Genomic DNA, 15,856 nt, shown 5'->3' with positions numbered 1-15,856 from the left:
TAGGTAAAGTCAATGTACTCATGGGCTGGGCTGTTCTCCATGGCTTTGCTGACTTGGATTAAATCAAGCAGAAGTTATAATCATTTCAGGATTGAGACATATTGAAATGCCACAGGAAAATGCTGCTGTTGCCTAAAAATGGAATTTTCTTTCTGAAATTCAAAACAGATGTTCCAAAACTAATAGCTCAGTAAGATCCAGGCAGCAGATGCCGTCAATTTGGACTGCTTCCATTCAATTCAGAAAACACTATGGAGGGTAAGACACTGCAAGATACATACACAAGTTAATGAACTAGTCGGGAAGATGATTAGAATAATATTGGTAATAATAGTTACCCCTCATTGGGGGCCTTCACCTGCATATTCTCACCTCTACCAATCCATGCAAATTTGGTAATATTTTCTTCAGTTTACAGATGAAGAAGCTAAAATTCAGAAAAATTAATTGACTTGCCCAAGATCCAGCATTTTTACTCAAGTCTAGTCTGGCTCAAATGTCGATATTCTTGGCCAGGTGTAGTGGCTCACGCCTGTAATCCTAGCACTCTGGGAAGCTGAGGCAGGTGGATAGCTCGAGGTCAGGAGTTTAAGACCAGCCTGAGCAAGAGTGAGACTCCGTCTCTATTAAAAATAGAAAGAAATTAATTGGCCAACTAAAACTATATAGAAAAAGTTAGCCGGGCATGGTGGCGCATGCCTGTAGTCCCAGCTATCAGGAGGCTGAGGCAGAAGGATTGCTTGAGCCCAGGAGTTTGAGGTTGCTGTGAGCTAGGCTGATGCCACAGCACTCCAGCCAGGGCAACAGAGTGAGAATCTGCCAAAAAAGTCTATATTTTTCCCCCTTACATATTATTTACTACTGCTTCCCAAACATTTGCAAAGACAAGTAAAAGTATAATTAATGCTGTAGCAATAATATGAAGCTTTATGAAACACCAAATGGGGAAGTAAAATTAGGGTGAAAGTGGGGTTGGGATGGGGCCTGAGGATGTCCTATGAGGAATGTAGCATTTGAGCTGGGGCATAAAGAATGGGTAAGGTTTTCAAAGGCAGACATGAGTAGAAAGGGTATTTTCAGAAGAGTGAGCAAAGACGTAGGGATAGGCACCACAGCACATTTAGGATAAGTTAGAACCAGAGAGTAGTATGGGGACAGACTTCTGGGGGTCTTGAAATATGAGATAAGGACATTGATTTGAAATGGTGAAAGATTTTTTGAATGGTGAAATAACATAACCAGATTTCTATTTTCTAAAGACCACTCAGGAAATAGAATGGAAGAAAGTTTAGAATTAGGCCAGAGCTCAGTTAATGTCACACATATATTCAAATTACTCTATAAGCAGTTTAATTATTTAGAAAAAAATGTACACTTTAGAGTTTATTTTAATGGGAGGTTTTTAGCTCAGCCAAAGTGGCCAAATTAAAAAAAAATGCAAATTTGAGAAAATGGGTACCCCTAGTGTGGCTTCTATAAACAGAGTGTAAAGGGGGCATTTTGATTGAGAAACAAGGGAGTGATTTCAATTGAATTTATACTATTTTTTTTGAGACAGGGTCTTATTCTGTTGCACAGGCTACAGTGCAGTGGCATCATCACAGCTCTCTGCAACCTCAAACTCCTGGACTCAAGAGATCCTCCTGTCCCAGCCTCCCAAGTAGCTGAGACTACCGGTGCATGCCACCACACCCAGCTAATTTTTCTATTTGTTTTGTAGAGGTGGGGTTTCACTTTTTCCCAGGCTGGTCTTGAACTCCTGACCTCAAGCAATCCTCCTGCCTTGGCCTCCCAAAGTGCTGGGATTACAGGTGTGAACAACCACACCTGGCTTAATTTATGCTCTTTTGATATTATTGTTACATTTTGGATATTCCCCAGTTCACCCTAGCAGAAATCCTTTGGTTCTAAAGTCCCATTGCTCTATTTCTAAAACCCTGCTTTATATTCAAATGTGTGATATAGATATATATGTATGCACACATTTTCATCATATGTTCACATAAACAGAGATTTTAAAAAGGAAAAATAGAAAAGACATTTATTTTAAGGTATCTGATTAATAGCCTAAAATTAAATGAAAAAGAAAAAAAACCAATCCAAAGGATTTTTAACTAGTTTTCTGTGAAATATATTACTCATCATACATTTACTTCACTTTGCTTTATGGGCTTTTATAGGCTCATGGCATCAAAACCTTTTTTAAAAAGGGAAACAACCTAATTCTCAAATTTGGGACACATTACTTTCTCCTTGGATGTCCTTTGATATTTTATGACAGTTTTCTTCTCAACAGATTTCTGGGCTGGGTTTTTTTTTTTTTTTTTCCCTCATGAGGAGTGAGTATTATGCATGACTAATCTGCTTTGCCAATCACTGTTCCATTTTGTTTCATCTTAAGACAGATAAGAACACCGAGGGACTTCTTCGCAGCATTCCCTGATCTTATTTCAGGTGTCATCTGTGAACCCAACAGCATAACCTCAGTAGAAAACTCCTTTGCCAAAGCCTTTATCATAACATCACCACCAGACACAGAGCACATCACGTTCCATTTCTGAGTATACAAAATAGGATCATGTCCACATTTCTTTGTAACAACTTTCATTTTGTTGAGTTCTTATTTTATGCTAGGCACTGTTCTAGTCACCTTATATAGTTTATTTAAATCTCCAAAACCATTCCCAACATAACAATTATCTCTATTTTAGAGAGGAGGAAATAATTATCCCTATTTTAGAGAAGAGGAAACTGAAGTTTATGGAATTTGAGAGATTCTTTGAAGAGTACACAATCAGTGAGTGAGTCACTCTTATTTTTTAACATATCTAAATAACATGATAACAGCAATTAGATTTATTGGATACCCAAACACTCGTTAGAAGATAAGACCCTTCCTCTATGACAGTGGCTCTCAAACCTATCTGCATGTTGAAATTACCTGGGGAGCCCTATACACACTGAAACCCAGGCCTTACCCCAGACAAATTAAGTCAGCATTTTTTGGGGAATGCAGGAAACAGTGTATTTTGAAGCTTCCTAGGGATTCAAATGTACAGACAAGGTTGAGAACTGCTGTTCTATTATGTGATTTTATTGTTTTAAGTGAAGATTGTCTCAAGAAGTGGCCGAACTTGGATCATTATTGCCAAAGGAAAAAAAAGTGCTTATAATGTTGCTAAATCTAAAATTGCTGTGCTTGTCAGACATTCTTCATTGTTTAAGTGAACAATACCATAGAACTCTATCCCACAGGTCAGCTTATTCAGCCACTTGGCAAGGTAGGGGTATGTTTTGCATTAACCCAGATAGGCAGGACTCTCAGCATTCAGTTCTACCCTAAGCCAGGTGTTTAGAAGGCTCTTCTCTGTGATTAAAGTTGCTAGTAGTAACAACTGCCCTAGGAAGTTTTCAGTCCAAGATGGTCTCTTTATTCTTTATGTGCCAAGAACTCTGAGACCTAAACCAAACACTTGCTCCTAGTAGTTGAGAAAATTCAAAACCTTTTTAGGAAAAAAATTTTTCTTTCACCTTTGTTACCACATTGATGTGGGACAGGGACACCCTCCATCTGAACAAGCAGCCAAATCAGAGACTTCCGTAAACTTCACCAGGACCCAAAGTTGATGGTCTGTCTTCTAGGTAAGAACACTGAGTATTTGAGCACTACATCAACAAACCATTAAACTTTGAAATGAGTATGAATCAATGTTTTCAAAAGCAAATCTGAAAACCCATATATGAGAGTGAAATTCTAAGGTGCATCATAACTTTCTGTTCTTCAAAGTTGTATGGGAGCTTCTCAAACTGTAATGTGCGTATAAAACACAGGGGATCTGGTAAAATGCAGATTCAGTAGGTTGGGGCCAAGGCCTGAGATTCTGCATTTTAAGATCCTAGGTGACACCAATGATGCAAGTCCATGGACCTCACTTGTGATGAGTAGGCCTGAAGCCACATCCCTGTAGGTCTGTGGCTGACTGCTAAGCCTCGCTTGCCACAACTCAGAAAAGACCACGATGCTGAGGCTAGAGGAGCATATTCCACAGACTTGAAAAGTCATAAGTGTCTCTCAACCTGGGCTGGAGGTGGTGGTGGTAGCTGGGGAGACACAGGGAGGAGGGGAAGGGGATGTTGGCTCATGAGAAGAAAATAGAATCTAGATTTTTCTTCTTCTGTTGAAAGCTGGGATATATGAATAAATTTTCTAACTGCTCCAGGGAGTCAAGAACATGAAATGCACAAAAACAAGAGCAGGGCTCCTTGAGGGTCCTGGAAGATGAAGGATGATGTCAAAACAGAGGGGACCAGGGCTGGCAGCACTACACCACAAGGCCCACCTCTTTTGCCAGGAGTCAGGCCCCAGAGCGGGATGTGGGAAGCGCATGTGAGAAGCCCAGCTTCACAAGCATTGACGCACTTGTCACACACACATTCTCCCAGCTAAACTTCTTTTCCTGTTCACTGTTTATCCCCAGCATGAGCCCATCGCCCTGCATAAAATAGATATCCAATAAAGATTTATTGAATAAATGAGGGCTAGAAAAGGGATTGGGCTGGTCATACTTGTCCCATGTGTTCTATATTCCCAGAGACATAGGGAGATAAGGCAGACCAGTGGTTCTCAACCATGGCTGCATATTGGAATTATCTGGGGAGCTTTAAAAAAGATACTAATGCCTGGGTCCCATGCCTATAAATGGTGCTAAAATGGTCCAGGAGGTGTAGGCAGGGCATAGGAAGTGTTCAAAGCCTTCCATGTGATCAGGCAGCCAAGGCTGAGGACCACTGACCTGTGGAAGTGATGGCTCTGCCACAGATGTTACATATAAAGTAAGAGGAAAGACTTTACATTGAAGCAGAGGAAATTTTGGCTGATATAAGAAAAACCTTCTTAGGATACTAAAATTTCCTGCCATTATAAATGACTGGTAAGGCTTACTTGTGTAAGTAAAATTTATACTGCTAGCAAAATTTCCCATTTTTTATCCACATAGTTTGGTGTCTTCAGTCATATTTCAAGTAAAGGTGAAGGAATGGGTCAGAGGACTGGTACCATCTTGCAACTAAAAGTGTGGCCCTGGATGAGCAGCGTCAGCATCCCCTGGGAGCTCGGTAGAAATGCAGAATCTCAGCACTACCTCTACTGATTCAGAACCTGCCTTTTAACAAGCTCTCTGGGACAGTCATGTGTATGCTAAACTTGGAGAGCCAGTGTCCATAGGAATGTCTACCTGTCCATGGATTCTGTGACTCCTTTTGGGTACGTCCTCATCATCACTAAGGGAAAAGAAGGCCAGTTGTGCTAAAACAGATGTGGGTGAGAAATAGTCATGATTAACCCTCCAAGATAGAAGCAACTAGATATGACCCTTTACGGGCCCAGGACTGCACAAACATTTGATTAGGTCTCAGTCTAATGGCCAATATAAATGGCAAGGTTTCAATGACACTTACTTAGAGCCTTCCATTGTTCTACAAATCAGCCCTAAACATTTTCTCTGATGTTCTCTGACTCTGACATCTTTGGATTTTGAATTGTACCTATATCTTAAAGTCAGCTTCTAATGAAATATGTTTCCTAATAGCACAATTTACTGATTCATTCTCTTTAAATTCACTTTAAAACTCTGCTCTATTATATTTAATTGCTTTCTCTCTACATACACACAGGCACATACACACACACACACACACACATACATATATATATATATATATATTAACCAATGTATGGTTAAAGGTTGAGCTCCAAGGGGTGCTTTTTGTTTAATTTGTTGGAACTGAGTCAGAACAAATTGGATTTGCACTGGAATTGGGGCACTTTCATTCTATTCCTATTTTACCACTGACCTTCTGTATGACCTTGGACAAGTCACAGAGTTCTTCTGGACACAGTGTTCTCATTTGTAAAGGGTGTTACAAATGGAAGTGTGATGGTTAAGATCTCTCCCAGCTTTTAAAAACTCTATATAGTCTAGCCAGGGTGACAGAGTGAGACTCTGTCTCAAAAAAAAAAAAAATTATACATAGTCTAAGTGACTACTGGCTGCTGTAGGAAATATTTGGTTTAATTTTTTGAGAATTAAAAGTTAAATTGTTGCTTCATCAGTTGTTTCTCCTTTTTTCCCTCTCTGAATAAATGAACAATTTCTGTCCTTGATAAATCATAAGACCTTTAAGGAATTAACAACAACAAAAACAAAAACTGGCAAAAACTGTCCTCCCCAGCAATTATCATGATTGTTAGGAGAGGAGGCTTAAGAGGGGGCATCCTCGCATGCACAAACCCTCTGGGGTAGGATAGAAATCTGTTTAAACACAGAAACCAAGTATTAGAAGTGCTGATGAAGGTCATTTAATCAACCAGACAACTAATGCTCTTATCTCCCCTAGAGTGTCTCAGCCAACTCTCTGTCCAGACAGTTTCAGGGAAAGGAAACTCAGTCATTTCTGAGTGCAATCTGTTCCATCTTGGACAGGTTTGACCATCAGGAATTAATATATTTCATACTTTAAATTTTTCCTATAATTTCCTCCCATTACTCCTAGGGCTTCCTCTGGAAGCTTTCCACAATTAACTTAACACCTCTTCCCACAACCGCAGTCAGTTATTTCAATACAACAAGCCCTCTCTCACCTTGCCCTTCCTTTCCCCAGAAAATATGCACAACACTTTCATTTCTCCGTAATCAGCCTTTGGGGCCACTCACTCACCAAGTTCCAAACAAGTTCCAGTATGTCCCTATCCATTGTAAACTGTCGTGCCCAGAAATAAATTCAGTTCTTTGGAGAGGTCTGATCAGGGTAGGATAGAATATGGATATTAGTTTGCCTAATTAGACACTATGAATCTATTAATATAGCCTAAGACTACAACCACTAGTTTGGTTTAATGAAATAGTAGAAATGTGTTCAAAAGAAATCAAAATCTCCGAAACCACTAAAAACCATGCTTCACAGCCATACTGTCTGACATGGGAATGCATCACCATGTGCTGTGTGCTCGTCAGTTTCCAAAGGTGGCCACCATCCATTCCTTCCCTCCCTGTATGGGCCACTCCTCCATGAGACGTGGAGTCCATTCTTCCACCCCGCTGAATGCGGGCTGGGCCTGTGTCTGCTTTGACCAATGGACTGTGAAGGGAGTTCTGTCCTAGGACCTCTCAGCCCAGGTGTTGAAAGGTGTGGCAGCTGCTGCTTTTCTGCCCTTGGAGCCCTGAGCCTGGATGTCCAGGCTACCCTGCTGAAAAGAAGGGCCACACGGAGAGGTCCTGGAAGACAACAGAGTGCTGGGGAACGAAGCTGCATGGAGGAACACTGAGATACCACCATGTAAGTGAATAAACCACGTGCGACTGTCTAGTCCTGAATTGTTTGAGGCCTCCCACCTGAAGCCCAGGCACCGTGGAACAGCTGCTGGGTCCTGTCCAGGTTCCTGGCCCATAGAATCATGGGAAAAACAAAATGGTGTTTGGTTTAACTCATGGTTTTGAAGCTGTTTTGATGCAGCAGTAGATAATTCAAACATATTGTTAGGGTGAAGAAAACAGCGTCCAAAACGGCATAGTGTGTGTATTCCCAGGTTTATTTTACATGTGTATGTATGTGTCTGTGTATATATATGCATGTTTTGATATTTATATTTATGTTTATACACAAACATGCTAGTACTGGTTATCATGGAGAAATAGGATCATGGGTAGATTAAATTTCATCTTTCTGTTTTTCAAAATTGTTACTTTGTTTTTTTAATAATAGAAATTTCTTAATATCACGTTAGTTTTTATGACATGTACTTTACACTGTTGATTCACATTAAGCTTCTGTCAACTATGTGTGTGTGCGTGTGTATGATATAAAATAAATATATATATCTCCAAGAGTGTTTTAAGGTGACTCCTCCATGCCCATAGAAGGCCACCAGAGAGGGTGCAGGCTTTATGCTATATAAATGGAAAACACCACGAGCCTCTCCTGCCTGATAACCCCACTGGAGAAAGTTCTCAGTTCTCAGGCTGTACACTTCATTATTTTGCTGTTGTAAAGCTCCTGTTTATGTGGTTACGGAGAGTGGTTGCTATGGCAATGCAATCCTACTGAATACCAGAATGCATCTAAAATTGGTGGAAGTGACTTTTTCAGGGTTTTCTCTGAAGATTAATCATCTTCTAAGAATTGTACCTTTTTTCATCTCCTGTTAGAACAGTGGTAGCAGAGAGCTTTGTCCAGTCCTGGGATATGGACAGCGTGAGGAAGTTGTCAGAGAAGGACAAAGACGATGGTTGAAGAAAAGGCCCAAACCAAAAAGAACCCCTTCCTACTAAATAGTCTAGCTTCCTTTCATCTCTCTGCCTGCTCAACTGCTTTGCCACATTTGGAACCCCTCCTGCCTTAGCTCCCTCCATCCGGACCCCCTTTTACCTAGTTGCCTTCCTGGTTCTCCTTTCCACGTCTTCTTCTGGCTCCTCTTCTTCCTGGACCCCTGACTGAGGCACCCCCTGGGCCCATTCTCCATCCTTTCCTTTTCTCTCCTAACATTCTTGCTCTCAGAAGTGCTTTTCTTCTTCTTCTTTTTTTCTCTCCTTGCTGTCTCCACACAATTCCCAAGTCAGAGCTATAGCCTGACCCCTCATTCCCACTCGCATCCTATCACACAACCTCCTGGGGCCTACATGACATGTCACCTAGAAAGCAGGATCCTCCATGATGGGGTCCCACTTACCTCTCTGGTTCTTCCCCCAACTCCCCCCACACCAGCACCAACATGTGCTCTAGGCTCCCAGCCTGTGAGCTGCTGTCCTCACCTCCCCACCCTTGCCCAAGCCACTTCCTCTGCCTAGAATGCCCTTCCCCCTCCCTCCTCCTCGTGCTCCTGCAGTCTGGAATACCCTTGTATCAGGAAGGCCCCGCTAGGCTGGGCTGGACATCCTCTCCCATGCTGCTCACTCCTGAGCCCCTGCTACCCTGTGACATCCTGGTTCGAGTCCTGTCTGTCCCCCTGCGGGGCTGTGAGCTTTTGAGGGCAGGGACTGTGCCTCATTCACTGCTGGCCTCCTGCAGCCTGGCACGTATGAATGCAAACATGGACGTGTCGTCAACGTCTCAGAATCAACATTCCCAAACTGTCCCCACCAGACACTAGAAGATGTCCCCATTTTCTACAGAGCCAGTTTGTGTGAGGTATCTTCCTTTTGTTCTATACGTTTTGATATTTCCACAATTTCCCACAAATTAGCATTCGTTCGTTGCCACACTCACCATCTTATCTTTGTTCCTCAGCTCAGACTAGATTTCATCCCAAGGATCCTGCCTGAGTCCCTGACCCAGTAGCTACCTGATCCGAGCCACCCTGCCCACGGCCTGCAGATTCACGGCTCTAAATGCTGCCCACACCTTGACATGCAGGGCAAGGCCTCCCCTGCTCTCCCCATCCCTCCTTACATCCTCCTCCCCATCCTCTGCCCCTGCCTTCTGCCTAGCCTAGAAGCTGTCCTTGTCACCCCTACATGCGCTCTCCCTTGCTTCTACGGTTCCTTCTCCCATCTGCTGCCCACATCTTAAATTCTTTCCTTCACAGAGTCCACCCAGCTAAATCCTGTTATGGGTTTAATTGTGTTCCTCCCCCCCTTCATATGCTTTACCTCCTAACCCCTAGGAATTATTTGGGTTATTGCAGATGTAGCTAGATGAGGTCATGCTGGAGGAGGGCGGTCCAGTCCGATAAGGAGGGGAAGTCTGGACACAGAGACAGGCACACAGGAGAATGCCATGTGAGGAGACTCAGGGAGAACACGGCCAGCCAGAAGCCCATGAGACGGGCTGGAACAGATTCTTTTCTCAAAGCTCTTGGAAGGAAACAACCCTGCCGACTATTTGATTTTGCACTTCCAATCTCCAGAACTTTGAGACAATAAATTTGTTCTTCAATCCACCCACGCAGTGGTACTTCGCTAACAGCCTAGCAAAGTAACACACCCTCCTGCACCAGTTTCCTTCGGTTTCCAATTCCCTTCTCGTTTACACGCTCTGTGAGGTTTAGCGGGCTCCACCGGAGCTGTTTGCCGCCTTGCAGCCCTTCTCTGCTGCTGTCACAGCACCCTGCTGACTCCCAGAGAGAGTCTGGCTTCTGAGGGTAGGCCCCTTTTTTCATCCCTGGCGGGGCCTGCTACGTTGCTGACCTACAGAGCAGGCTGAATTAAATTGCATTTACCCTGGAGAGTGATTCCTTGTTCCTCGTCAACATATTAGACGTCTCCCTCGTCTACCCACTGTGGCCAGACAAGAGACCACAGGTTCCAGGGCACCAGGAGGGATACTGGCCAATAACCCCATGGAGTTCCTATGGACCTTGGGAGCATATGGAGGCACGGGGGTGTTAGGCTGGGAAGGGACTACAGGAGGAGAACAGCTAGTCCAACCCTCTTGTTGTATAGAAGAGGACGCTGAGGCCCAGGGTTATAACGGCTGGCACATCACAGAGAGCAGGGGCAGAGCTGGCACTTGAGCAGGATGCTCTGACTCCTAGGCCAGTGCTGTGGACAAGGGCAGCTGCCCTGCTGGAAGCGGGGAGGGGTTGCCAAAGTGCACCTGGAGGGGACTGGTGCTGGCACTGCATGGCAGGTCAGTGGGCTCTAGACCTATCGATTTACAGAAGTCCCAGCACAATGGACATGAAGGGAGAGGCCATAGAGCCAGGTGCGGGGCAGAGGCGAAGGGCTCTGTAGAAAGTTGGCACCGCACATGGGCCTCCGTGTGTGCAGAGTGCAGTGTTCCGCCACAGCCTGAGCAGATTCCCGTCACCAGATTCCGGTCAGTGTCGGGAGTGGCCCAAGGGGGCACAGCTGTGTGCCTGTGTGTGAATGTGGACCTCACCACCACCGTGTCTGGCACTGAAATGGTTCCTGACCCAACAAATAGGAAACCCAGAGCCCCAAGTAAAAGCCCATGCCTTTCTAGAATGAAGTGCAGAAACACATGTTGAGATTCATTATCTTACTCAAAGGCAGCTTTTGAAAAATAAATACACTCTTCCAAATGCAAGAGTATATTAAAGTAAATGATTGAGTAACATTGTAAACATGCAGGCTTCAGCCCTTCAAGATTATAGTCTAAAGAGGTCTTAATGACCTGAGAAAATACTTATGATATTATGTTATGTGGAAAATGCAGGCTTAAGAAAAGGTACATAGAGTGAACTCAACCATGGAAAGCAATACGCACAGCAGGAGAGTGCTCCAAAATGTTCATGGAGTGTATTGTTGATTTCTAACCTACTCTGTTTTCTTGTACGTAATTCCAAATTTCTGTGGTGAGTATGTATTATTTACAGAGCCTGAAGATACAGAGCCTGAAGATACTGTGTTTTTATCTTTTAACATTCTGTGTTTATAAGGAAATATAAGCTGTCAGGCCCGACCACATTCTCTGTGACTTTGCAGTGATAATACCACTCTGCTCTCCAGAAATGACGTCTCTATCGAGGAAGAAATCCCACCCCAGGTCTGTCAACCTATTTACTCACATTCCGAATATTTCTGGAGCTGGTCAAATTCTTCCGGGGTGAGGGAGACCCACAGTTCTTCACTCATCTTTAAGCCGGGTGCAAGTGCCTGGAGGCCAGGGATGGAGAGGTGTCACCAGGGGAGAGCTGTGGCCCAGCCCAGGCCTGGCTCTTTGCATGTACGTAGTGGATAAGCCCCTCAGGAGACTTCTCGGAGGACTCGACGTCTAGGGCGGCAGTGGGCACCTCTCAGCAGATTAGAAAAGACCTCTGCTACTCCTCTGGCAACATCCTCCCGTCTGTAGTCAAGGCAGATTCAGAAATCCTGGCTTTTCCTAGGTAGAGGCAGAAAAGACATTGTAAATGAGAATGTTAGTGAGAGAAAAAAAAAAAAAACTCTAAATGTTCTTTGTTGGACAGGGGACAATGTTTCAATGGTTCGTAAGAGAAGGATCTCCCCCCAGGAAGGTCTGAAGAGCACTTGGAGAACAGACCAGCACGACTCCAGTCAGCTGCCTGCCTGGGGGTGGGAGTTGAGTGGCAAACTGTGGCCTGTATGAATAGAGGGGCCCCTCCTAAACTCTGGGAAGTCTTAAATGTCTCACATGAGAGGTGCTATCAGTGTTACTTAAGGGCATTCTTGTGGCTTGAAAATGCCCGAGCCTGCTGTCTGCTTCATGAGTAATTACAGGGACAGCAGCCTGTGTGGGGTAATTTGAAAGGTGAGCCATTCTCCCCTCCATTAATTTCTAAATTCCACCATGATAGCTGCTTACCTGCCTCTGGTGAGCCACTTTGGAAATTCAAATACTCCTAAGGCTGGCTAACATCTAGTGACTGAAGCAGCTCTCCGACTTTCAGAGCCATAAAAAGGAGGTCAGAGGGAAGGCCTGTGCCTCAATGAGGGAGGGGAAGGGGACAGGTTCAGATGAACACTTAGCATCTTTCGCTGTGAGCCTCTCCTAGCTCGGAGTCTTTCATACCCTCAGTCATTAAATCAGTTTTGTGGGTTGTGACATTAATGTAATGGGTCAGGATCAGCATTTATTTTATTTATTTATTTATTTATTTATTTATTTATTTATTTTGAGACAGAGTCTCGCTTTGTTGTCCAGGCTAGAGTGAGTGCCATGGCGTCAGCCTAGCTCACAGCAACCTCAAACTCCTGGGCCCAAGCGATCCTTTTGCCTCAGCCCCCGAGTAGCTGGGACTACAGGCATGCGCCACCATGCCCGGCTAATTTTATATATATATATCAGTTGGCCAATTAATTTCTTTCTATTTATAGTAGAGACGGGGTCTCGCTCTTGCTCAGGCTGGTTGTGAACTCCTGACCTTGAGCAATCCGCTCGCCTCGGCCTCCCAGAGAGCTAGGATTACAGGCGTGAGCCACCGCGCCCGGCCCAGGATCAGCATTTAAAAACATGAACTAGAACAAAATAAAATGGGATGGAATTGAAAATATTAGAGTGCATCTAACTACAATAGTTAGGGTATTATGTCATGAGACTTTTCTTTCAATTATACATACTGTGTTTTCCTGAAAATAAGACCTACCCATAAAATAAGCCCTAGCAGAATTTCTAAGCATTTGTGCAATAGAAGCCCTACACCGAAAATAAGACCTAGTGATGGGCATGGCTACGCAGCATATCTGGGCAGCCCATGCATTTCCTTGCAGAGCGGTAAAGAAGACAAGCAGCCCTTCTCATCTGCCCCATGAGAGCTCTATTGCTTAACATGAGAGATTGGGGCCAATGGTTCTAAAGGAAATAGAGTTGCAAGAAATTCAGGATGGAATTTGGGCTTTGGAGACTTATGATGCTGTTCCAGAAGAAGGTGACTTAACTATATTTGAATAAATGTAGATTGTTGTACTGTACATAAAAAAAAATAACACATCCCCTGAAAATAAGCCCTAGGGTGTCTTCTTGAGGAAAAATAAATATAAGACTCTGTCTTATTTTTGGGGAAACATGGTATATATGTATACTGATCACACTATGAAGTGTGTGTTCTTATTTGGGGTTGAGGTTAAAAACTGGTTAGATAGCCATCAGCATAATAGGAGGAGAAATAAAGACCAACTGAAACACAGGCTCCAATGTTACCAAAGCACAATCCCAGTTTTACTAAAATAGGATCTACCCTGGAGACTGACTTTGAGGCAAGTGTGGGGAGCCCAGAGCACATGGCAGTGCTGGGTGAGATGACCCAGTGGGAGGCATATTTGGATAGCCTCTGGAGGAGTGTCTAGATCAGGTGTGGCCTTGGAGGAGTGAACTAGAGCTGAGGAAAGATGCTGGAGGGAGAGAGACTCCAGCTCTGTAAGGAAGATCTTCCCCCACCGGGGCTCTCCCACAGTAGGTGGGAAAGCATGGCAAGGGAGTGGGATGCTTCCATCCTGGGAATAGTCAAGTTCTAGTTTCTCTCCTTAAAAGTCCAACTCTCTTCTTCATCTGGCCAACTAGACTGCTTCTTGGCTCCTGCTGCTGTCAAGGTCCCCAGTGACCTAGCTGCCAAATACAACAGGCACCTTTCAGTCCTTCTTTGCTGCATTTGCTCTCTCTGCAGCCTTTGACCTGGCAGAAAACTCCCACTTTTGAACTCTCTTATCTTTCTGAGTGTTCCTCTTCAGTCTCCTTCAGCCTCTTCTTTGCCATCTTTAAAAACTGGTATTTACAAAATCCTACCCTGAGCCCTCTCCTTACTCTACATCTTTTACTCCATCACTTCCATGGCTTCGGTGACCCCCAGGCCTGCTGCTCCAGCCCTGAGCTGTCTCCTACATCTGAAGATCAGGATATTCAGAACAAACACTTAGCATCTTTTCTTTGAGCCTTTCCTCTCCAGATACTCAGAAGGCTTAATCCAGATATGAATAGTCACCTACCTACTGTGACTTCCTCCCAAACCATCCCAGATCTGCAACCAAACACTCCTTTGCTGCATTCTGGTAATACCTGAGAGGATCAGTGCCTGGGCCAGAGGCCTAGGAGCCTCAGATAAATTCCTCCCCCTTCCTTCCCTGCCAAACCCAGGCACCAATTTGGGAGTTTGTCCTTTGTGGGCTCCCTCCTCTTCGTCACACCAGCCCTTCATCACTCAGACCTTCATTGTCTATTGATTGGTATTTGACTGCAGCCTCTTGCTGCTCTCCCTGCCTTGGGTGCTGCTCTCTTCACCTGGGTCTGCTCTCTAAATTGCTAACCAGATCACATCTGTCTCTGTAATAAAATTCTTCAGTGGCTTCTATTGCCTATAAAATAAGATTTAATTTTCTTTTGATCATACACAAAGTGCTTTATGATCTGGCTCTTGATTATCAATTTAGTCCAAAAGTGAGGGGTGCCCTTTAGAAACATTTTTCATCATATCTGGAAATTCCACTACTACCTGTTGCCACTGCTGTCATTTAATGGGCACTTATTTTACACTGTGCTATATATATATGCTTTACATACATTATTGGGTTTAGTCCCCACCACAACATATAAATTGAGTATAGCTGTCTCTATTCTGCAGATGAGGAAAATGAGGCGGGGTATTTAGTAAATAGGGTGAGGAGAAAGAAGGAGCCACCAATCCTTTTGTTTACGAATGCCTGTATGGCCTAATCATTCTGCAGACTTTCAAAGCACAGAGATATAAGAGGATCCAGAGACACAGTGCACGATAGATCAACACTGAACTCAAAACCAAGAGGCAGGAATTTGAATCTGGGCTCTGCCTTTTCTTAGCTATTTTACTCCAGACAAACTTTCCGTTTCTTAAACTTTGGTACATTCTTCTAAAAAAATGAGGATACTAATGCAAAACCTTACAGGGTTGGTGTTAGGAGTAAGCTAGTTAACACATGCAAAAGCCACACACCCCCAATCTCCACCTAGTGCGATGCCTATCACATAGTGAACACTCAATTATTGTTATCATCCTATTGCAAATACAATGTTTAGCAACATGGCTTAAACAACCAGCTGACTGACAGTAATTGGGTGAAAAGTCTCTAGTGCTGTGCCATAGGTTTCTGAACTTGATCTTATCCTACTCCAGGTTATTGTAATTTTGTAATCACACATCAAATTTTTATCCACTAGTGTTAGCATTCACTGATGATTTTTGCCTGGATTAATTATTACCATAATAGTGATTTTTTAATTTCATCATTCCTTCTACATTTATTAGTTGGGAGTCTATTTGTAAAGAAGAGTTTTCCTTTCTTAATTTATTTATATCATTATATATTATAAATACTGTATATACTATAAATAAATATAAAATATAAGATAAATAAAAACTATAAATATATAAAATAATTGTATATAATTATAAATGAACATGAAAGTATATTAC

The 15,856-nt window shown here is 43.4% G+C and overlaps 1 protein-coding gene across 6 annotated transcripts in view; it reads right to left on the bottom strand.

Moving 5' to 3' along the window:
• DGKG (diacylglycerol kinase gamma) overlaps positions 1 to 15,856 on the bottom strand; it is a 197,373-nt gene that overhangs the window by 152,330 nt on the left and 29,187 nt on the right. For all 6 annotated transcript variants that reach the window (XM_076003285.1, XM_076003280.1, XM_076003261.1 and 3 more), the window contains exon 2: positions 11,525 to 11,838. In XM_076003285.1, coding sequence (XP_075859400.1) covers positions 11,525 to 11,591 — 67 coding nt within the window. In that variant the 5' untranslated portion in view covers positions 11,592 to 11,838. The remainder of the gene's footprint in view (positions 1 to 11,524; positions 11,839 to 15,856) is intronic.

Source organism: Microcebus murinus, chromosome 1, assembly GCF_040939455.1.
Source record: "Microcebus murinus isolate Inina chromosome 1, M.murinus_Inina_mat1.0, whole genome shotgun sequence".
In the NCBI taxonomy this organism is placed as follows: Eukaryota; Metazoa; Chordata; class Mammalia; order Primates; family Cheirogaleidae; genus Microcebus; species Microcebus murinus.
Note: the sequence above shows the minus strand (reverse complement) of the source record. Positions and strands in the feature narration are given on the sequence as shown.